The 24,188-nt window shown below is 43.2% G+C and overlaps 2 protein-coding genes across 2 annotated transcripts; one reads left to right on the plus strand and one right to left on the minus strand.

Annotated features, from left to right (window-relative positions):
• Positions 1–2,913: 2,913 nt before the first annotated feature.
• smarcad1a (SNF2 related chromatin remodeling ATPase with DExD box 1a) lies at positions 2,914–17,783 on the plus strand (the record flags this gene model as incomplete). The annotated part of the gene is made up of 23 exons (XM_080852106.1): positions 2,914–3,052; positions 3,730–3,826; positions 3,978–4,110; positions 4,215–4,281; positions 4,487–4,584; positions 4,991–5,131; positions 7,183–7,274; positions 7,654–8,146; positions 9,843–10,039; positions 11,918–12,008; positions 12,208–12,307; positions 12,737–12,796; positions 12,898–12,973; positions 13,546–13,681; positions 13,951–14,082; positions 14,453–14,545; positions 15,766–15,883; positions 16,069–16,184; positions 16,422–16,610; positions 16,830–16,948; positions 17,027–17,209; positions 17,363–17,472; positions 17,680–17,783. The coding sequence occupies 23 exons, from the start codon at positions 2,914–2,916 to the stop codon at positions 17,739–17,741; spliced, it is 3,042 nt and encodes a 1,013-aa protein (XP_080708232.1). The 3' UTR covers positions 17,742–17,783.
• A 1,832-nt stretch (positions 17,784–19,615) lies between these two features.
• Positions 19,616–22,191, minus strand: prf1.5 (perforin 1.5; the record flags this gene model as incomplete). Its single annotated transcript, XM_080852640.1, has 2 exons — positions 19,616–20,633; positions 21,665–22,191. The coding sequence occupies 2 exons, from the start codon at positions 22,189–22,191 to the stop codon at positions 19,616–19,618; spliced, it is 1,545 nt and encodes a 514-aa protein (XP_080708766.1).
• Between the last annotated feature and the right edge of the window lie 1,997 nt (positions 22,192–24,188).

Below are 24,188 nucleotides of genomic sequence, written 5' to 3' on the forward strand. Positions count from 1 at the left end.
TGACTACAGCACATCAGAAGGAGTGAGTTTTAATCCCCCATTAAGAGGAGGTGTGATTGGACTTGTACAATACAAATGTGAAAACTCCAGAGTGAACATTAATATAAATATGGTTGTATTTAGAGTAGTGTGTGCTCCGGGTTAATTTACAACCATATTCATCTTTGGCACGAGTATATCTTGGCATTTAAAACATGTAAAGATACAAATGGTTATGTGAAATATTAGTAAGATATTTGTCTAGCTGTTGTGGTCATATTCATTGTGACTTCGCCTTAACCTGCATTTACTCTAGCTAGTAATTGAGGAATTGGATACGTGTTATGATAATTCAATAAACAGTCACTCATTTGAAACACACACATGCTTTACTGAGTAATTTGTTAATAAAATGCACATTTAAAAACTTTTTTCTTGTGCAACTACCAAATATTATAAGATGAAAATTGCTGTAGTGATATGAGCTGCAGCTGATGATGGTGTATTGTAGTAGCATGGGTACTGGAGAATACTGGTTATCATAACCACATAAACAAGTGACAACGGTTCTGAAATAATGAAGTAAATCCCATCTCTTTGGAAAATTGTCTCTTTCTGATGGGGTACGACAGATATGGTGCCTCCTGCAGCTCACATAAACCTGGGATAAGACCATTTACTGCTGGCATTGTTGCCCAAGCCTGTCACCTTGTGGACACTCTGTTGTTACAGTTCTTGTCACTGCTCAGTATGAGACAGGCTACTTGAATTAGGTCTGACGTGTTGATAAAATGTAACTGTATGGCTAATGCAAAAATGATATGTTTTTAAAGCAAAATAGTATGCTTTGAGGAAAAAAATGTACTAATACTCAATTCAATACTCAAGGACAAGAGACAAACTTAACTTAATCTCTGATTTCTACACCTAACTGGTAATGTACAGCGATGCCACTCTGAGATGCTGTGCTGAGAGAGTCTGCCAAAAACAATTATTAATACCATGCTTTACTTGCAGACTTGCTAGACTCAGATTTCTAAGTGTAATTGCCTTAGGACTCACTGAGCTGACGCACCAAGCTAAAGCATGTTGACATCATGCTGTGTGTATCCTTGTTCTTATCAGTTTTCTGTATGTGCATTTTATCATCCTATACATAACCTTAGAAGTGCAAGGCAGAGTGGATTTTTTTTTTTTTTTTTTTTTTTTTTCAATTAGTATTCCAGGGAAATGGATTTTAAAGATGAGGAATAACATCTGCTTCATGAAGAAACTTGAGTTAAAACTAGACATATTTGATAATCAATAGTGTGTGTGTGTGTGTGTGTGTGTGTGTGTGTGTGTGTGTGTGTGTGTGTGTGTGTGTGTGTGTGTGTGTGTGTGTGTGTGTGTGTGTGTGTGTGTGTGTGTGTGTGTGTGTGTGTGTGTGTGTGTGTGTGTGTGTGTGTGTGTGTTGTAAACATATGTGTCAGGGGCAGTACCCCTCAATTAGGAAAAAACTGTGTACAACATCAACATCTATCAATTCTGGACTAAGGGCTGAAATTGATCACACTTGTTAAAAGGGTATTGGTTTACATTTACTTGGCCAGTAGGCGAAGTCAGTTTGATTTGTGAGCGCAGGCGAAGCACATCTGTGCATGAGCTGGAGGGCTAGGACAAAAGTCCTTGAAGATACACTCTGTGATTCTGGCAAAAGGGGGTTGATATTTGAGCTCTGCAGCCAATCAAATGACATCCCTCCCTTTTGTTCTCCTGATGCTACGTGTTGATTGGCTGGAATATGTGGCTCAGTCCAAGCCACTATGTTTGTTTCTCTTACAGAGCCAGAATCGCAGATTGTGCCTTTAATTCACGCATTTGCGATTATGATGTGACGGGCCCCTTCAGGCGTATATGCATAAATAAGGCCAGCATAATGGCCTAACTTGGATGTTCACCTGCATCTCAATCAGGATTTACAGCACAGCCTGAACACTCAAAACTATTAACGTATTAACAAGAAATAAATGTACCTGTATCAACCTAGGATTTACAGTGCGTGCATAGTGAATTAAAGCAAGCAGCACATAGGCCTTACAAGAAATACATTCACCTGTTAACCCCGTTCGGGCCCCCTGAGCTCTTGGACCCCTGGGCCCTGTAGGCCGTGCTGTAATACATGCCTGAATTCACATATGTATACTTTTTATTGTACCAGAATGGCGGCACACAAAATATTTTGTTTTCCAGCGGTCAGATTATATATATATATATATATATATATATATATATATATATATATATATATATATATATATCATTTTTACAGTTTGAGGTGGTATAATAGAATTTTTTTTTTTTGTGGCCTGTTTGAGATGTTGAAATCCATTGTCAACACTTTTTGCAAGGCTATTGAGTTATTTCATTTTTTTTTTTTCTCATTTTGTTAGCAAAATGGGAAAGGGGGCTTGAATTGTCATGTTATTATTTTCATTCTTTACAGATAGTCGTCTAGCTAGAATAGAAAGATAGTCTCCCAGCTCTCATATGCCCATCAGTATGTGCACGCCCCCTTTTCATATTTGTGTGTCTCCAGCATTCCTATTGGTTTGTGTTTCTTAGGATGCTGCGCTCTGTCGAATAGGAAACACCAAAGGCGCACTCTCTTCGTGTGGCGGGAAAGGCCGTCAACCCGGTTGCTCTCTGTGTAGTAAGCTGTGTAGTACTGTAATGTTTGTCTGTTTCAGGTCAATAAGTATCAATACATGACTTGATTGGATGTGCTGAAATCAAACTAATGATTTCGTTAACGTCAGATTGAGTGCAGCATTTGTGATTCCTGTTGCGCTTCAGAGTGGCATTCTCAAGGGAACAAAGAGAGCTAGATAGCTAGCTAACGTTCTTTAACCGGCTTGTTAGCGACAGCCGGCTAGTCTATTCAGCTGCACAAGAATGAGTCTATTTAACCTGGACCGGTTCCGTTTCCAACGGGATGAAGGGACCATTTCTTTCCCAAAGTCAAAGAAATCCACCCAAGAGGACGTATCCAGTGACTCAGCGAGCCCCACTTCAGATAAAGAGAACAAACCAGGTAGGACTGTCTGAGCTACCATTACCTTACATTAACAGCTACTAGCACGACGCATTACTGAGCAAGCTTGCTTGCTTTCTTCTCATTCGTTGACCTGCTGAAATTGGCTCCTATTTCTATTAGCTTGCTAACAGTAGCTGGTGTAGCTTGCTACGAGAAGTAGAGTTGATTTTTAGTTAATTGGTCTAAAATAGCTGACGTTTATCTCTACGGTGACAGTCTAATGATTCGTTTATAAACTCGCGTTACTCCTGAGATTTATTCGTAGCTTTAAAAATGTTCTCTGCTTCAAATGTCTTCCATAAAATCTACCTCGGTTACTTACTAGCAAGCTAACTTTTCCAGTCGTGTTTACAGTAGCTGTTCGATGAAGTTATATAGTCAGCTGTTTGGAGTTAGTGTTCTGTGCTTTACTTTGTGCTGCTGATGGCCGTGATGCAAAAAGCCGAAACACTGTTACTACAGTCTGCAATTTCATCATTTTTGGGATTGCAAACGTGTCGCTTCTTGTAGCAAGCTAACCATGGTCAAGAGTGGTTGTTGCATCAACACCTTGGCTTTGTAAACTACAGAAGTACTGTCGTGTCAGTAACATGAAGTCTCAAAGCATAGTCCAAGGTATTGTATTGTGGTGAATTTATGTCGCTTAACCTCTCTGTCGTCACTTTGTCATTCAGAGTCAACCAAACAAGACCTCAAACTTGCCTTCAAAAAACCATTCAAGAAGAAAGTCGGAGGTGATGATTCTGATGACGACACTCTTCAGAATGGAAAGTAAGACTTAACATTTACTCTGTATTGGTGCTGGCATGATATTCCGGTTGTAAACAACAGGCCTATTACGACTGTGCATGACCGTCATGTGAAGATGCAAAGTGGAAATATGAATGCACTATTTGATTGTGATCAATGTACGTACTGTCAGATTGTCCCAGGGAAAGACAAAGTCTTACAAGAAGGAAAACACTGAACATTCAGATGAAGAAGATGAAGAGAGCCAGAAACTTGAGACACTGGAGGAGATGTTTCCGCAGAGGGACCGCAACCAGCTGCTAGAGGTAGTCAACGTGTGCACCTTCCATGTACATAGTATATACATTCCTCAGGAACTCCACGTTTCACTGCAGTCATGTAACCCTCACCTGCTTTTGCCTTCTCACAGTTAATCAGATGCACAGGCACTTTAGACGGAGCTGTAGCACTTTGTCTGATGCAATATGGAGACAAAGGTATGGCCTGGGTTAAAACCTTGTTTTTACTTCATGATCACTGATTTGTTTAACTTTTGTTATACATTTACATGGTTTATGTGGTTATATATATATACACACATATATACATATACACATACAGACACGCATGCACACATGCTCACATGCTCACATACTCAAAAGCAGAATACCCTGCTGTATAATGCTCATTCATTCTGACCAGGTACGCCCAGGCAAAGAAAGAGGGATGTCCTCAGTGAGGATGATGAAGAGGATGACGGAGATTTGTCTCACCCGACAAAGAAGAGACGGGCTAATTTAGTAAGAAACATCTCTGCAATTGGATCATCAGAAACCCTGTATTCACTGTATATGAGTCGCACATAGCCTCTGGTTACTCACAGGTGACCGATGAAGATTTTTACAGGCAGCATATACCATATATGTGTTATTTGTTATCGTGCCTAAATTGTCTGACTGGGCAGCTGAACAAAGGTTAATCAGTATCACTTTGAAAAACAAATGTCAAATCTCAAACTGTAGGAAATGCAGGAAGAATTATGCAACATTTGGCTCCTGAATCCTGGAACTGCTATACCCAGGCAAAATCTCAGTTGTGCCAATTGACACAGTGATAAAGAAATACATTTTAATTTAGTTTCTATTAGGTCGCTGTATAATTCCATTGCTGTGGTGGTTTGAGTCGGTGCGTTCTCCCCTCATGCAGTCTGAGGATTCCCAGGAATCAGATGAGTCCGAATCAGATGATACAGTGGATTCGGAAGATGAGTCATTTGAGCCAAACCGGGAGAAACAGGAGCATCTGGTGCAGAGGCTGAAGAAGAAGCTCCCAGACCTGGACAAGGAGGTAAGGCCTAGTGACTCATTATATTCTCTACCTCAAAGTCGTGAAGGTCTTTTTTTTTTCTTTAAATGGGGCGGATAGTTTGGTGCAGAGGTCGCATTAACCGACAAATGTCCGTCATTGACGGATATTTTTTAACTATGACAGAAAAATCTGAAGGCAGTCTGTCATTTTGACGGATTTTACAATGACAATTACCAATAATAAACAGAAGAATAAAAATCACAAGTGAAATAACAGGCAAGTTGTGACAGTTTTCTTACTCTACATAAGCTTCATTGCCGACACCAACTTTCAATCTGAGCCGAAGTTACGGCAGTTCTGGTGTTCAGTGGGTCGATACATTGTAGCCAGCTGCGCAAGTGTTCAGCTCCATCGCACTCAAAGCCATGCTCCGATTTAAAACCATTAGCACAGTCTGAGATGTAGCCTAGGCTGCAGTAGGCTAGGCTATCTACCTATGTATGTTTCAGTAGGCTGTTTCCCCTTCTCAACCATCTGCAGAAAATTGTCATTTTGCTATTTAAAAGAGATGCATTGAGCCGTTTGTGTCACTTCTCTGTCTCCTGTACGTGATCAGTGCTGTTATTGTTAAGGACGCTTAGGATCACGGCTGCTCGAATACCTACGATTATTTTAATGAAAGTACAGGCAAACCAACATTTAGGCCTACATAGTGCAGGGGGTGGTTAAACTTAAAATTATCACACACATCTAATTATCCTACAGCAGAATCCGATGGCCGTCCGTTACTTTGACAGATAGACTAATAAATCGCTAGTGGCGCTGGTTATCCCAGTGTCAAGTGTTGCAGCTGAGCGCGGATTCAGCCTTCAAAATAAAATAAAAACTGCCACGAGAAGTCGTCTGTCGGAGGCAAAGACGCTAGTCTGGGAAGTCCCGCCCCACTTCTTCCGGCCAAATTGATTTTGCCTCAGAACTGGGTCTGGCCAAGTTTGCATACCCGTTCATTTCAAGATTTCCAGAATCCTTGGAGCCAATCACAAACTGGCTTTTGGCTACCTGGCGCGCCATTGGCGGATTTAAACTTACCATGGCTACGTTACAAAATCTACTGCACGGAGAGTTTTTAAACATTGGACATGGTGGCCGCCGAAGCACCGCAAAACTTCGATAAGGCAAGTTTTCTGTGAAAACAGAACAGAAACTTGCCCTGGAACAATTCATACAGAAAAAATATGTGTTTGCTTTATTACCGATCGTTGTATCGTTGTATAGTATCGTTGGTCTGATTGGTTAAAGGACTGTCCAATCAGGTGGCTGAAGTGGAGCGCCGTTGAGAGTTGGCCAGACCAACTGAACAAATGGAATGCAGTGAAGGGGCAGGGAATTCCCAGACAACAAAGACGCAGCATCTAATGACAATCGCCTCGGCAGCAGTATCCATCGATACGTTTGATTTACACGCAAGCAAGCACACTATTCAAATCCATGCGGGCAAGAAGGAAAGTTTGAGCTGCCTACAGCAGATTACCATTTCAAGAATTCTAAGTGGACTGTTTGTATTTTCACTATAATTGTCTTCGTTCAGCTAAAAATAGCCCATCGTTCTATGTTAAGGCACAACAGCCGCAATGTTTTAACAGCGGAAAAATCGAGTTTGGACCGTCAGAAAGAAATGCAAAATAAATGATTTATTATTATTGAAACACGCTTGTTCTGTGAATTATTTTTTTTAATGAAAATAAGTCAATAAAAACAAGTGAGGCTATTAAATATAAGCATTATAGCTTAGGCCTAGGCCTATATTACCATTTAAAAGTTAAAATAAAATGACAGATAATAATGGACAATGACGGATTTTTTACGACCCTGTCCGTCAAAATGACGGACAATGAAAAAGTCTAGCGCAACCTCTGGTTTGGTGTGGTTTGACTCCACTCCCTTTTGTAGTATGGTGATGAAAAACAAGCTCATGTGTTCAGATTAAATTAGGCAAAAGTGCAGAGGAAATGTGCAACTTCACTGTGCTGAAAGCAATTTTGATTGAAGGTCTGAACGGTTGAATGTAAATGACATTTATTGCTTTGCAGGTGCTAAGGGATGTTCTGCAGGAACATGAATGGCACTATGAGGATGCTCTGGGAGCCCTGCGTATGTTTGCTGATTCAGGTGAGGGAACTTGGTTATACTGCCAGGATGCTGTTGCTGGTCTGTAGGCTGCAGTGCTCCAGCATGACAAACACCCTTTTAATTAGTAATGAAATAATTCATTAATATAAACTTTAGTTGCCAAATAGCTTTGAGTCTTTTGAGGAGAACATGTTTTGCTTTGCTGTTGTTTTGTCTGAGGTATAAATAAGCAATGTGACTTGTCACCATGGAAACGCAAACCAAAGTGAAAGGTTTTCGTAATATTTAGTTTTGGTCTCTGTAACTAATGAGGCCCGGATTCACTTTAGGCGAGATTTCTGCATGATCACTGATACCACACAAAATAATTGATGTAACAGATATTTGTGTGTTTTCTTATGTCTTTCATGTCGTACCATAAAAGACCCTAGCTCCAAGTCAAGCCAACCAAAGAACTCCAACTTTCCAAAGGCAAAGAAAGGCAGCAGTGAACCGAACAAGACTCATCCCAAGAACAGCAGCAGCAAGAAGGCCGGAACATCCCCCCTCTCCCAGTGGCTGTGGAAGGCCCCCTCTTCCTCTGGGGCCCAGAAGGTCAAGGCCAAGCAGGGCGAGAGCAGCAAGGCCAAAGACAGAGAGCCACCTGAGAAGAAGAAGGGGCCGGCCAAGACCACCCCAGCACGGAAGGCTGAAGTGGAGTCTGAGGATGAGAATGAGGATGCGCTCAGCAGCCAGGGGGAAGAGGAGCTCACGGACGGGTACAACTCTGACGAGGACGAGCCCATCAGCTCTGACCAGCAGCAGGAGATCCTGAAGTTCTTCCAGGAGGCCGCTGTTCATGAGCTGACACTCATCTCTGGCTGCTCGGTCAAGAGGGCCGATAAGATCGTCTCGCTCAGGCCCTTCAAAGCCTGGAAAGACCTGGTAGGTTGAATGAGTGTGCGGGTGTTGAGAATCAGAAACACAAACTTCAGCCTACTTGATAGATCTACATTAAGACTGTATATTTGAATTGTCCATTTTTAAGGGGCGTTGCCATTTTGTTTTTTTTGTTTATTCTTATTCTTCAACATCCTCTGAGATGATCATGAAGCCCATTTATAATCCTTTGTTTGTGTATGGTGGGGCGCCTGGGCCAAATTGAGTTCCTGCTGCTTTTGATGGATTGCACAGTTCAGTATGCTCGCTACTCTAACCAAAAGGGCCAACTTTGTCAGTGTTTCCCTTTGTCATATATCTCCCCGACAGTCATCCTACACTCAGTGGAAAGGAGAGAACAATGAAGCAGGTCTTCTTTACCTGTGCAATGATGAGGTGTTAGTATTTTTCAGTTTTGTGATGAAAGCTTTCTGAAAAATATGTACACCTCTGTAGATCTTATTTTTTTCCTTTGGGCAACATTTCAGTCTTTGTTCTGCGAGACAGCTTTGATAAGGAAAGTAAAAAGCCTTCTCCTTTTGTTCTAAGCTTCAGTGCGTTGGCAAACAGATTGTGCTGTTGTGGTGTCTGCCCCATCAAAATGCTTCTTCATCTGTGCACTGCACTGCGTTGTCTTTGTCTGCGTATGCCCCTGACGGTCACAAATGGATTTATCTGGAGAGGGAAAAACACAAGTTAGTCAGAGTGCAGTTGTTCAGAGTTCCATCAGCCAGCTGTTAGAGGGGATCTGTTTGAGTTTCCCTCGTCCTCCAAGTCAAACAGTTTCCTCTCAACAGCAGGCCAGGTGTGCCGTTGTGGCCAGTCAGCAAGATCTGACTACTGCTGCTTTTGCATCAGTCTTGTGCTTGTGCGTGTGTTTGTGTGTGTTCAGGAGAGAGGGGTTGGTCTGTCACTGAGTAAACACTTGCTTTTGAGCAAAAGGAATGCAGTTCCTTGCGACAATCAGAGCTTATGTCAGTCTTGCGTTTCTAAAGGATCTTGTGGAAATTTGACTGATCTCAAGTTTTTTGTGTTGATGAATATTTGCCACAGGAGTGAGATTAGCTGGACAATAAGGTGGTGTTTATATGACTTTTTATCCTGCCTTTGTCCCCGTTACCTCTTCGGCTCCAGTTTGATGTGTCGGTGAAATGCCCTCATTTTGTGCCAATATTTATCCACTTTTGTGTTGATGAAAGATTAGAAAATGGAAAATGTCAGGTTGGTATCTCTGAAATGTGTGTTTCCAGTGAAGGGGCAAGTGAGACGTAGATGGGAAGTGATGACTTGTGAAAGAGGGTGTGATTGTGTGAGAGATGTATGACATTGATAAAGCTCTGTGTGTGTGTGTGTGTGTGTGACTGATGTTGAGTGAGACATCTATTTTTAATGAAACACAAAGGTCTACAGGCATGAACTGACTGACTGTTAAAATTGGCTCTCCCTAAGCTGTCACTTGATTACCAGGCTGTGAAGGGTTTTGACAGATAGAAAAGTTGACTTGAGATGAGAGAGGCTTTGAGGTGTGTGAGAGGTCATATATAGACAAAAACCCAAACAGTTCTATATTTTGTGTGTGTATTGCTTGTCTTCATGTGTGTATTTACTCTTATGTTCCGTGTTATTCTGGTGCCTGGGCTTTGCTTTGGTGTGTGTACTGTTGGTTTTAATATGTGGGTCTGTCTGTCTGTGTGTCCCCCAGGATGCCCTGTCTGACCGGGAAAATGGGCTGCCCCCCGGGCTGCTGGAGGGCTGCCGCACGGTGCTGAAGGAGAGACAGGTGGTGCAGCAGCTCATGGGCAAGTGCGAGGGCATCTCCCGCAAGATGCTCAAGGACGCCACGGTCCTCATCGAGCGGGGCACCGGCTCCACCAAGCAGCCCGCCATTCTGAACAGAAGGTGAGCCCCCCGCAATTTCCGTCTCCTTCACGCAGCCTGAGCACAGAAGGGCTTAGGACTAGATAGAGAGAGAGAGAGAGAGAGAGGGAGAATGAAAGTAAGAAAGAAAAAAAGAAAGAAAGAGAGAGAGTGAGTGAGTGAGGGCGAGAGAGAGAGAGAGAGAGAGAGAGAGAATGGGAGGGAGAGAGGGCAGGTTGGAGTTGGGGAGAGACAGCGGGAGCACCGATCTGCTTCAAGGAGCAGGGAAACCAAAGAGAATGTGCTAGCCTGCGAGACTTTGAGGAATTGAGAAGATGGAAGACCTATGCAGGCCTGGAGAAGAATGATACTTTGATAATTTGATCCTGAAAACTATGGATTTCCAAGCTGGTAAAGCTATATTGAGTACTACATAGGTGTACAAACGTTATCAAAACCTTCAACAAACAATACATATACTCACATTTACAGTATATACACTACCGTTCAAAAATTTGGGGTCACTTAGAAATGTCCTTATTTTTCAAAGAAAAGCACTGTTTTTTTTCAAAGAAGATGACATTAAATTAATCAGAAATACACTCTATACATTCTTAATGTGGTAAATGACTTCTAGGTGGAAATATCTAGTGTATAGAGGCCCATTTCCAGCAACTATCACTCTGGTGTTCTAATGGTACATTGTGTTTGCTAATCGCCTTAGAAGACTCATGGATGACTAGAAAACCCTTGAAAACCTTTGTGCAATTATGTTGGCACAGCTATAGAGAAGCTATAAAACTGGCCTTCATTTGAGCTAGTTCAGTATCTGGAGCATCACATTTGTGGGTTCGGTTATACTCTCAAAATGGCTTGAAAAAGAGAACTTTCATGTGAAACTCACCAGTCTATTCTTGTTCTTAGAAATGAAGGCTATTCCATGTGAGAGATTGCGAAGAAAATGAACTTTTCCTACAACGATGTGTACTACTCCCTTTAGAGAACAGCAGAAACGGGCTCTAACCAGAGTAGAAAGAGAAGTGGGAGGCCCCAGTGCACAACTCAGCAAGAAGACAAATATATTAGAGTGTCTAGTTTAAGAAATAGACGCCTCACAGATCCTCAACTGGCAGCTTTATAAATGGTACCCGCAAAACGCCAGTGTCACCTTCTACAGTGAAGAGGCGACTTTAGGATGCTGGCCTTATAGGCAGAGTTGCAAAGAAAAAGCTAAATCTGAGACTGGCCAATAAAAAGAAAATATTGATAGGGGCAAAAGAACAAAGACATTGGACAGAGGAAGATTGGAAAAAAGTGTTCTGGACGAATCTAAAGTTTGAGGTGTTTGGATCATACAGAAGAACATTTGTGAGACACAGAACAGGGAAAGGATGCTGGAAGAGTGCCTGACGCCATCTGTCAAGCATGGTGGAGGTAATGTGATGGTCTGGGGCTGCTTTGGTGCTGGTAAAGTGGGAGATTTGTACAAGGTAAAAAGGATTTTAAATAGGGAAGGCTATCACTCCATTTTGCAACACCATGCCATACCCTGTGGACAGCGCTTGATTGGAGCCAATTTCCTCCTACAACAGGACAAACTTTTGAACGATAGTGTATATACGTAAAGGTGTTTGTGTGTGTGTATACATATATGAATACAATTAGTATTTGGTCATACACCTTAAAGTAGTTTTCTTAAACCAGGTCATAAAAAAATTAAATTGAACATAGTTTATAACTAAGTACAAGTGTCATGTAGGTGTGTAAAGCTCTGGTGTTTGTCCATGGGGAAGGCATGAACCCTGGGAGAATGAGCAGTTCTCAGAATGATCCGCAACCTCCTGAAAGTTCTCTGATTGTGCTGTTCCTTTTTGTTCTTGTTTCCGTGGTGTGCGTGGCTGTTCCACTGTGACCCGTCAGCATGAAGTTACAGTCCTATCAGCTCATCGGGCTGAAGTGGCTCACTCTGCTGAACCAACACAAGCTGAGTGGCATCCTCGCTGATGAGATGGTGAGTGGCAGAGAAAAGACACTTCACTCAATCAGGGCATCCATCACCCCTGCATCCATAGGCTTAGTATCATGACAAAGATTGTTGCAGGGATGGTACAGCAGTCTGTGAACCTTGCACAAAGTGTTTGATGTTACCCACTTAACAGGCTCTCCTCCCCTCCCCTCCCCCCCCCCCCCCCCCCCCCCCCCCCCCACAGGGCCTGGGGAAGACTGTCCAGGCTATTGCGTTTCTGGCCCACCTCCTTGAGAAGGGCATAACGGGCCCTCATCTTATCACTGTGCCCTCTTCCACACTGGGTAAGTCACCCGAGACCCACAGACTTGGAACAAGGCAGCAGTTTGACATTTACCTTTATTAAATTGGCAGACGTGTGTGTCTCTGTGTGTGTGTGTGTCTCTGTGTGTGTGTGTGTGTGTTTGTGTGTGTCCAGACCCTACAGTCATAAATGTAAAATGTGTGTGAGGCAAAGGCTGGGCAGCAGCTGGTGGTGTTATAGCCTGAATAACTTGCACTAGCAGTTTGGCAGCGCTGCAGGTAGTGCAGTTTATGTGCGTAAGGACAGTGTGGCATGGGAGTTTTTATTGAACTGGAAGACTGGGGGCCAGTGCTGAGGAGTCATCCAAGTGCAGGTTAGGGGGAACTCTAACATCCCTATGTATGTATGTATGTATGTATGTGTTTGTTTGCCATGATGCTGATGTTGGTGCTGGTATTTTTTTTATCAGATAACTGGGTCCGCGAGCTGAAGGTGTGGTGCCCATCTCTGAAAGTACTGGTCTATTATGGTGAGTTTGGACACTTATGTGCACATATCTATTTTAACCTATGGAGGTGCGTTGTCCTCTGCAGAGAAAGGTGACACCATTTTTGTGTGTGTGTGTTTCAGGCTCTATAGAGGACCGCAAATACCTGCGCCGTGACATTCTCGACAAGCAGGTGGACTTCAATGTCATTGTGTGCACGTGAGTAATCACCCTTTGGGCTTTTTACACCCTTTGCTCGCTCTCTCTCTTTTTCTGCTTCCCACCTTCCATTGCTCTTTGTCAACCTCCACCCTCCCTCTTTCTCCCTTTGTCTCTCTCTTTCTTTCTTTTTCTCTTCCACCATTGCATTTGCTTCTGCGTCCTTTCTCCCCATCTGTCTTTTTCAAAGCACGACAGTGCCATCTAATGTCCCAAAACAGAACTGCAGGCTCTCACTGTGGTCCTCTATGCCCTCGCAGAGGGGCTCGGCGCTCCCAGTGGCAGCTTGCGCACCTGGAAAGCACTTGATGCAATGTGCTGATGAATCAACACTTAATGATAATTGATTGCTACATGCTGTCAATCACGGTGCAATCAACTGCATACATCTGTTGCTACTCCATGTGATTGGCCTATGGGACGACACCATGCTAAGTAGTTCTGTGATTGTAATAGCCGTTGTCTACTACAAATACAGTTTGAGCATTTTGTCTTTGTACACATCTGCTTTAAACATGTGTATGTTTGTGTGCGTGTGCGTGTTCTGATGGTCTGTGTACTCTGATACTCAGGTATAACTCGACTCTGGGGACTGATTTTGACCGCAGCCTGTTCCGTAAGCTGCGACTGAAGTATGCCATATTTGACGAGGGTCACATGCTGAAGAACATGAACTCCCAACGCTACCGCTACCTCATGGCCGTCAACGTGAGTGCTGCACTACGCCATGATGATGATAAAAAACAAGTCATGAAAAAGGATAAAAGAGCTAAGACGCGGGCCCACGAGGGCCCACTCTCCATGCAGTACACAATATTGGGTCCTACACTGTGCTCACACCCAACATGGTCATACCGACCCTGAGAGAAAGCTGGTTTGTTTTTCTAATAAGAAATAAGTGATGCTAATGGCTCAGCACTTTAACTACAGCATGGGTAGTCTCCGATATTAACATGTACCCACTCTGTCCTGTCCAGGCCGAGCACAGACTGCTGCTGACGGGCACCCCGCTACAGAACAACCTGCTGGAGCTCATGTCTCTGCTCAACTTCATCATGCCCTCCATGTTCTCCAGCAGCACCGCCCAGATCACCAGAATTTTCACCTCTGTGAGTACAGGGAGGGGGAGGGGGAGGTGGTGTGGGCTATGTAGGATGAGTGAAGTTAAAGGAGTTCTGTGAGAAGGTGGAGGTGGTGTGGGCTATGTAGGAGCCCACACCACTCTCTCTCTTTCTGTCTCTGTCTTGATGTCTTTCTCCCCCTCTCCCCCCTGCCCTTGTTGCTGAGGGGCAACCAGGAGAACAAATATCAAACAAGCTGAGCCATCCCAAATTCCTGTTTGCTTATTTCCTGTCTGGGCATTCTGCTCACGCTCTCTTCCTTTATCTGTCATTTCCTCTTGCTCGCCGTTGTCTTTTCTTTCTTGTCTTTTCTATTTTGGTCGTTCACACGGTCGCCTTCTTTTTCCGTTTGGCTCAGAAAGGAGACAAGGAGAGCAGCTACAATATGGACAGGATCGATCAGGCCAAACGCATAATGAAGCCCTTCATCCTGAGGAGGGTCAAAAGTGAGGTGAGCTGATGCGGGAGCAAACACCGTGGCCAGTCGAGGAAAATCTCCCATCACTGTCTGTTCACGACCGGGGGCCTTGCAAAAGTATTCAACCCAAGTTATAGCCATCCTCTAGTTTACAAAAGGACACTTACACATATTTTCCCAATGTAAATAGTTATTCTCCAGAATATTTATAAAGGCTAGATAAGTATTTTTTTCTCACTTAAGATAAAAAAGGGATTCAAATACTAAAATATTCTACTTGTGCAAGTATTCAACCCTGATACATCAATACCTGGTAGAGACCTCGGTTTACTGCAATATCAGCCTCAGGTCTTCTGAGGTGAGACAGTACCTGCAGTGTTTTTTCCCCATTTGTCTTGGTAGAATTTCTATAGATCATCTAGGGTTGTGGAATGGAGCTTCTGGATTATGGTGGCACAGATTTTCAGTAGGATTTTGATCAGCGCTTTGACTGGGCCGTTCTAGAAAATTGACTTTACTCTTTCTGAGCCATGCCAGTGTTGCCTTGGTTAATTGTCCTACTGCTGGGTAATCCCTTTACAAAGTCTTCATTTTACAACAGACTGCACTAGCTTTTCTTGTCATATTGTGTAGGATTTATTTCCATTTATTCTCGATTCAAGTCTCCCGGTTCCCCTGATGAGAAACATCCCCACAGCATGATGTTACCACTGTCATATTTAACAATTGGGATGGTGTCTTTTGAGGCATTGGCAGTAGCACTTTGACAATTGAATATAAAAACCTTTTCCTCTATCTTAGGCATCCTTCATACATGAATTAATGTGCTGGGGTGTTGGGGACATTATTTTACCGATACAAGAACTCCTTTTTTTATTATCATTATTATAACCCCCCTGTTGACAATGCAGCTAACTATAAATATTTTAGCAATCAACCATTTTTTTTTATATTGAATTTGCCAGAGCTCTTGGAACATCCCTCTTAACATATAGGCTAAACAGTACTAACAAACTGTCCATATAATACAAGTACAAAGTAAGCTATAAACTCATCACCAAGTAGGCTACTATGCTGTAAGATGTGATTTACTTTTAAGGGGGTTGAATACTTTGCAAGGCACTGTATCTCTCTCTCTCTTTCACTCGCACACTCTGTTTCTCTCCTTTTTTTACTTCAGTCTTTCTCACCTTGTGTTTTTCTTTCCTGTTTGTTTCTCTTTCTCTAACTCTGCCTCTCCCTCTCTCCCTCAGGTACTCAAAGAGCTACCTCCTAAGGAAGAGAAGGTGGAGAGGTGTAGCATGACTGCTAAGCAGAAGGAGCTCTACACCTCGCTGTTCAACAAGCTGAAACGTAACGTCCCTGGAGAAAGTAGGTCCCCTGCCAAGTCCAACAGAGTCAGTGAGCCATAGTGGTTACATTCCAACTCCAGATGTACATTTAATTCAGGACTGTGTCTGACTTGGGTCTCCAACAAATGTCACCGTTGCTCTTGTTCACTGACGGCCATCTTAACTGTATCCTGACCCTGTCTTTTTTTTTTGCCTGTCCTTCAGAGAAGGAGTTGAATAATGTGATGATGCAGCTGCGGAAGATGGCCAACCACCCTATGCTGCACCGGCAGTACTACACCACCGAGAAACTGGCAGTCATGAGTCAAGCTATGCTGAAGGTTAGCACATGACTAGACACCTGACTCATGCACATTCAGATTGTGTTTTCTCTGAGTCAAACCATTTCTGTGATATTTGATTCACCTGTAGTTATATTCACCAAGAGCACAATCAGCATTTCAGCTGTTTTGTCATAAGGGGGTAGGATGACTCCTTCACAAGTGGCTGAAAACTGTCTGCTGCATATTGCTTTGTCATCATTTATCTGAAGAGGGTGAATATCCTTTGTTGTTCAGGAGCCGACACACTTTGATGCAGACGCTGCTCTTATCCAGGAGGATATGGAGGTGATGTCGGATTTTGAGCTGCACAACCTGTGTCTGCAGTACCCATCTGTGCACAGCCATAAGCTCAATACCGAGGTGCTGCTAGACTCTGGCAAATTTAATATGCTCACACAACTACTGGCCTCCCTAAAAAAAAAGGTACCACAAGCTCGTAGATCCCCTCAACTGTCATCTCTCTCCGTCACTCATATTTGTTTTCTAATGTCCATCACAGTGTTTTTATTTTTTCTCTCCATTTTTCTGTTGGTGAATGTCTCTCTCTCTCTGTCCGTCAGACTCTTGTCATACTCTCACTAAGACCCATTCATTTTTCTTATCATTGCTTTTGTGTTAAATCCTTGGCATCTCTATCAACAGGGAGACCGAGTGGTGCTCTTCAGCCAGTTTACCATGGTGCTGGACATCGTGGAGATTCTCCTGAAACACCTTGACCACCGCTACATCCGGCTGGATGGGTCCACGCCCATTTCAGAGAGGTAAAGAGTGTGGAGTTCAACACAAACACACACACACAGTCAGCAAAGTTGTTAATTCTCCCGTTCTTCCTGCTCCAGGATTGGCCTAATCGATAGCTTCAACACCGACCCCGAGATCTTTGTGTTCCTGCTGTCCACTCGTGCCGGGGGACAGGGCATCAACCTCACCTCCGCCAACGTGGTCATCCTCCACGACATCGACTGCAACCCCTATAACGACAAGCAGGCGGAGGACCGCTGCCATCGCATGGGCCAGACCAGGTAGGTGTCTGTACCAGCCATCAGTGGACTGTCAGGGCCAGAGTCTAATACCTGGCAGACCTTTGTGGGATGAAGGTGCCTTCTGTGAAGTGAGAAGTGAATTTAGAGTGTGTGACGTTTTTTTTTTTTTTCTTGTTCTCTTTTAATTTACAGGACTGTGAAGGTCATCAAGCTGGTCAGTAAAGACTCCATTGAAGACGTCATGCTACGAGTGGGCCAGGACAAACTGAAACTTGAAGAGTGCATGACTACTTCAGACACTGGTGAGCACGGGCCAGCCATGTGTTGGTTTGCTTTCTTTCTTCCCCACTGTCCCAGGCTACGATAAACAAGAAAGCTTTATTATCACGTAAAACAACTGTAGGAATTAATCCAGACTACGTAACAAAGGAGGATTCAAGTGGTCCAGTCTGGTGTTATGGGTTATTATCTTTTTAGCTGACTGAAGTCTGACCCTTTCTCTCTTTCAGGGGACGAGAACTCCATGCCAGAAGATATGGCTTTGCTCTTGAGGGTCTCACTGGGCCTTTGAAACCAATGATGGTATTGTCACTTCTGTAGATAGGACTTCTTCTTTTTTTTATTTTTTTTTATTTTTACTGTTTTTAATTGTTGTCCGTGTCGGTGCCTTGTACATCTTTGTGGAATTAAATATATCTTGAACTCTCTGTGGGATTTTGTGTCATTGAGTTGCATTACTCTTCTACTGGTATATGCCACTTTAATGTACTGCATACTACTATACTATAGGGGTGTGCAAAAAAAACGATTCACATTCGTATCGCGATTCAAGTGCTTCCGATTCAGAATCGATTCATAGAATTCCAAAAATCGATTCATATTGATAAAAAAAAAAAACCCCTTTTTTTTTTTTTTTTTTAAATTAACGTTCTTTTTGGCTTTGCAAACTGTGTAGTAGGCTAACGTTACGATTTGAGTGATGGTGAGCGCGATACGGCGAAATGGTTGATAAAAAGCTTCTGAATAGAAAGTTTAAAGTTGTGATGTGCAAAAGAAGCGAGCTTCACTGTTGTCTGAAAATGTCAACAGGCAGCTGGCTGAAAGCACAGAAGTAGTAGGCTTACCTTTTATTGGTACCCTAACTGTTACGGTTCATTGTTTTTTAAATAAGAGGCCTGACTTCTATGTTCACAGCAAACTTGAAAAAAAAGAAATATTAAGCCATGGTTTAACTGCACTATAGGCTGAGTCTGAAATGTGCACTTTATAATTTTATTTTGTACCGCCCTGTTTGGCAATGTTGTTTTTCAATAAAATAAAACATTGCATAAAGCAAGCCAATCCACTTTACCATGATAAGAGCATTCAAATAAAATTTGCGATTAATTCATTTGCGATATATCGCGATTCATTTTGAGTTAACTATGACAAAAATGCGATTAATCACGATTGTTTGACAGCACTAACATTTACATACTGTGAATCAATTTTTTTCAGTCGAGAATCGTTTTTGAATCGAAAATCGATATCGAATCGTGAGCCTAAAAATCGGTATCGAATCGTGACATTTTCTGAATCGTGCACCCCTACTATACCACATGCTCCTTTGCCGCATCAAAAGTATGTTTTGTGTAAGGCATGCATATCAAAATTAAACAATCACACTTGGCCTCATGGTTTTTCATTAAGGATTGCACTACTTTCTGGTTGTTTCCAAGGAGACACTTTCAGGTTTGGCCATGCTCCATGCCACAATGTGGTAAATCTCAGTATGCTAACTTACTTGACCCACATTAAACTGATTCATGTGGTTGGGGATAACTAAAGGGCCCATGATATCACAAAATGGGGGCAACATCTGCAAATTACCCTTCTGAAGAGCTTCTGAGTGAACCTGGGCCTTTAACTGGTCAGACACCAGGTGGGCACGAGCTGAATGTACAGGAGGGTGTGTGGAGTATTGAGTATGCAGCCCTCTGTAAACTTGTTTTGCTTACATAAGCATCTCTCAAAATAGTCAGTGGTAGTAACTGGGCCATTATCCCTCACACATTTCAACCAGGCACATGACTGGATCTGTTCATGATGCTTGTGCTTTTTCAGTCCTAACCCCCTAATTTCTGTTTGCATTCAGGGATTGTAAATAAACGGCATAGTGGTGATTTTCAACAAAAGGACAGAACCCTTTATTTACACTTCTTATTTAAAACTTGAAAACCAAGAAGTCAAATATTTAGTGAAAAATATCAGGAATATCCTGCTGCAGCAACATGGTGCAGTTTTTGTGAGGGGCACGATAACATATCCCAACATTCACAGAAAAAATACCATTTTAAGATACTTTATGTAAAATACAACAAGGTACAGACTTCCAAACATTGATCTAGTCACAGTTACAGCAGTTACTAAGACTTAAAGAGTCACAGACAAATGATAGACAGGTGACTACTGTTTGGGAGAATACCTCTCACACCGGTAACCTGTCAGGTGAGTATCACACAGGACGGCATAGGAGAAGTACAGCACCCCTTTGCTCAACTTGCAGCCTTGCGTGTGGACTCCACGCTCTGGGATCAGGACGCACCTCCCGGGCATGTCGTTGTAGAGCACATCACTGTCCCACACCTCAAGAATCATCTGGTGGCCCACCTCGATTGCGCCAAAGTTGTAGGTGATGTTCCACGACGGATTGTTGTCGTTCTCAACGACATCGGTCTCTCGATACTTTCCGTTGTACCAGATCTTGACAAAGGCGTCTGTCTTGGTGAACGTGTCTGCCTTCAGGCCCGAAGCTCTCTGGATCTCCACCAGGAGTTTGCCCCTGGCAGTCCTCAAGGGGCAGCAGTTGTGGTCCAGATTTTCAGAAGGGGAGCACTGGCTGTTCCTCTCCACGGGGGCCATGTTCTCCTCTATGTACTCAGATACCGCGCTCTTCAGATTACCTCTGATGTCTGGATCATTGACAAGGTGATGGACGGGGTATATGGCGTAGGAGACCACATCTGGGTTCTCTTGCAAGCTGCTCATCCAGTTGGTGTAGCCCTCGCCTGGGCTCTGCTGGAACAAGACATCTGGGAAGTACTTCTCCCCGCCCAGCACCTCGATCTTGTGGGTCATGAAGCCTTGGTAGAAGCCCATGCTCATGTTGTCCTTCAGCATGTCCATGCATTTGTTGGAGAGGGACGCGTTGGCGGGGAGGAAGCCCAGCACCAGCTTCATCTCCAGGTTCAAACAGTTCTTAATCTCCGTCTCAGAGAAGCCCTTCAGCGTCGCCAGGCAGGTCCGGAAGGCTGTGACCCTTCTCACCCGGCCGCCCAGGTGCACGTGGCGGATGTAGTGGGTGCCGTACGTGTCAATGGTCCTGCGGTACATTGCTTTGGTCTGGTCATTGTACTGCTTAGGCAGTCTCTGGAGGTGCTTACTAAACTCGCTGCTGAGCTCTGGATGATCAGTCACCCTGTAACTGCAGAGGAGATAAAGAGGCTTTATGACTGATAACCACAGATGGTCTCACTCCCCTTAAACAGATAAACATGGCTCTAATACAAGAGTGTTATGTACTGTTAAAATATTATTCTTTCCAACACATACACAGTGGCATAACTATGGGAGCAAAAATACAATCATAAACACTTTCTGTTCACAGCTTATCTGTGCTTTCCAGACACAGTGTGAGAAAGGGTTTGAGGTTCTGTAGGAGACCTGCTATTGTGAACTGCAATCACACTCAACCAGGACAATTGAAGCCATATGTTCATAGTAAGATAAGAACCTCTTTGAATATGGTGAGGACCAGTGACAAAAGCACTCTTATTGTATTCCAGATAAGCTGGAAATGAAAAAAAAATGAAAGTAGTTCAACTAGGGGGGATATTGAATACAATTGAATATTAAGTGTATGTGATATTAAATGTTGCATGTATGATAGTTCTGTTCTCTGGCACCTTCGAGCCAAAGAACAGTTTTGCACTAGGCATGGCTTTCCTTCACTGTCACAAACTCATCCTGTAACAATTTTTAGATATCTGGAAAAAAAAAATTGATTATTTTATGCTGAGCAGTTAAAGCAGCAATAAGGAGTTCTGTTCCAAAACGTTCAAGCTAACTACCTTAAAAAAGGCATGCAAAAACCTTGCAACCACCACTAACAGCCCAGTTGACACGAATAAAAGCTTGCCAACACACTTAACTGGTATCTTTTGGCAGTATAGCTGGCAATGTCCGGCTGTGAAAGCTTTTCTTCCATTGTTGCAGTGTGCTTAAGCCCAGAACACAGAACTATAGGGCATACCCTGGATGGCTAGTGGGAAAGACAGTAGGTGTTCATCTGTCTTTTACATGGCCATATGCAATCAAAATTAATTTGAGGAGGGTAATGGTGCCTTTTAAACGATACTTCAAAAAATGTAAAATTGTGGCATAGTATTACTTGAAGTTCCATAGGACTACATGAGACCCATGTTATATGCCCCAAATGTGTGTTGCATCACTTACCTGTAGTATGTGCATGTGATTTCATGGAGGGCAAAGGTGGCTTTGTCCACGTTGTGCTGAGTTCTAGCAAACTTTGCGATGTCCGATCGACTGCCTCCCAGAAGCACTTTGCCGTACGTATCCAGGTTTAGGTCTATGCCCCAGTTGTTGTTGATGAGTGCGGAGGAACTCTTGACGAGGGAGTCGACCGTGTGATGGAGAGCGCTTGACAGCTGCTTACTGCACCGGCTGAAGGGTCTCCAGTCCAGGACCATGGCCGGAAGCTTCTGCACTTGCCCACCCTGGAAGCGGTTCTCGCACAGCGTACAGGTGCCATTATCGGTTATATGCGTTTTGACATTGATCAAGTACGCACCTTTGCGACGCATCTTAACCACATCGAAGCCCTCTCCGGCTAGATTGTAACCGGGCACAAACGGCACCTTCTCGCACTCTGACGGAGTTCCGCTCCTGCATGCAGCAGTACTGCCCAGCAGTGAAAGAAGACAGAACATCAGCTGGAACACATCGCATTTTAGTGTGGCCATTTTCTTCCGAGAACGTCGCAGGTCTGAGACAAGAGAAAGGAATACAAATAATTAACATAAGCCAAGTTTAAGTTGAGCATTTGTGCTGTTTTGCAGCACATTTACCGGCTAAGTCTTTTCCTTTCTTTGTTCCTTTAATAGGACGTTACCACAAGACATTTCCCTCAACCTCAGTAAAAACACTGTCTTGACAACTCCTGACATCCAATATCATGACGTATAAATCATGAAAAGCTATAGATATAAAGATAAAGCTAAAGTGACATACACGTGAGTTGCCTATTTTATAGTGCTATATGGCACTGTTTTATGGACCATCTTTAAATCAGTTTATAACACTTCTAAACCAACATTTTTGCAAGCTATAAATAGGACACCACAAAGCAAAAAATGCACTACTGTGCATCTTTGTGGAATACCCTACCTTAATGTAGGTCAGTTGTTTCGGAGTTGCTCTGAAGATTTCCAGTTGATGGGGGCTATGTCTCCTATAAAGAAGCTTCTATACGTCCTACTATATAAAACATAGACAGCCTTGGATATGATTGACCATTTATTTCAATCTTTTTCTCGAAAAAGCAAATTCTCTGTCTATTGCTCATTGGTGCCTCTGCATTTTGAAACGCCCTTGTGTTTGAGCTTTAGAATCCCTTGTGTTTGAGGCAGGGCAGGGAGTTCCCCTTAGCCAGGCCCCTTTCCCTGCGGTCAGACAGTGTTCATCAGGCAAACTGTTTTGTTTTGATGAGAGCCGGGACTGACCGGCTGCCTCAGCCCCAGCTGTGCTGTGGGGGAGGTTCTCACAAGACCACGAGTGTGTGTGTGTGTATGTGTGTGTGTCGTGTGTGCATGTGTGGGTGTGTGATTCACCAAATATGACTAAGCTGGGAGAGAGGAGAAAAAAACTCATTGTCAATATATCCTTTAATCTCTCCTCTCTGAAAATGAGCGGAAGTGCATGGGCAGATTTGTAGAGCAATTTTCAAACAGACATTAGATACTGCAGCTTTGTGCAAGGAAAATCTGAAAATATCTCACCACTCAATATCTCTCAGTGTTGGTTTAAGACTATTTGCATATTTCAGCCAAAGTAATTCTTATTCAAAGACCATGGTTAATTTGAGATTTTATTTTTAAAAGGAATTTTGTGTACTGGCAGTGACAGATACAGAACAGGCAAGAAACAATTATCTGGAGAACTGCAGCATCTGCTGTTAAATATCACAATCTATATTTATATAATATATAACATAGATGAAAATATGATACTCTCAGGTAATAGAAGGCCACCTCAAATTAAACACTGTTTCCACCCTCCACCATACACAGCTCAACCCTTTTAATGAAATGGCCCATAGTAAGTTCTGTGTATATCTACAGCATTTAGAAATATTCTGGCAACCTCAAAAAGAGCAAAGGACATTTGAATCGAGCTTGCAAGCAGAAGCGAATCAAAAACCCGCTGAGACATAGCACAAGAAACGCAAACAAAACCATTCACCACCCCAGTCACACACTACTGGCTCTGTCAAAAAATGTTTGTCAGTCTCAAATAGCCCTGATCTGCTTTTTTCTTTGCCCCTTTCTATTTTCTGCAGCCGGTCCGGTGCCCATGGACTGCTTTCACAGTCTCACTGAAAAGCACTCTACCTCACTTTCCCCACCAGCACTAATTCGACCATTGTTGCCAAATCGTTCACACTCTCTGCTCTCTGAAAAACCCAGACCTCCTTCTTTATTTGTTTCTCCCCCTTGCCAATAGCACAATTCCTATACGCATAAAGGCAAGCACGATGCAAGCCATAGTGACCCAAAGTATCCGCCATCCTGCTAAATTTGAGGGCGACTTGGAGGATGCCTTTGCAGATGGGTCAAGCTACTCAGAGAGCCTTCTGATGTCCTCAGGCTTGGCCAGTCTCTACGTCTTCATTCTCCAACCCTGACCCAACTCCCTCCGTCGTCACAACTACAGTGTTGATGGCAGTCATTTTGACTAGAGC

This window comes from Sprattus sprattus, assembly GCF_963457725.1.
Source record: "Sprattus sprattus genome assembly, chromosome: 15".
Lineage (NCBI taxonomy): Eukaryota > Metazoa > Chordata > Actinopteri > Clupeiformes > Clupeidae > Sprattus > Sprattus sprattus.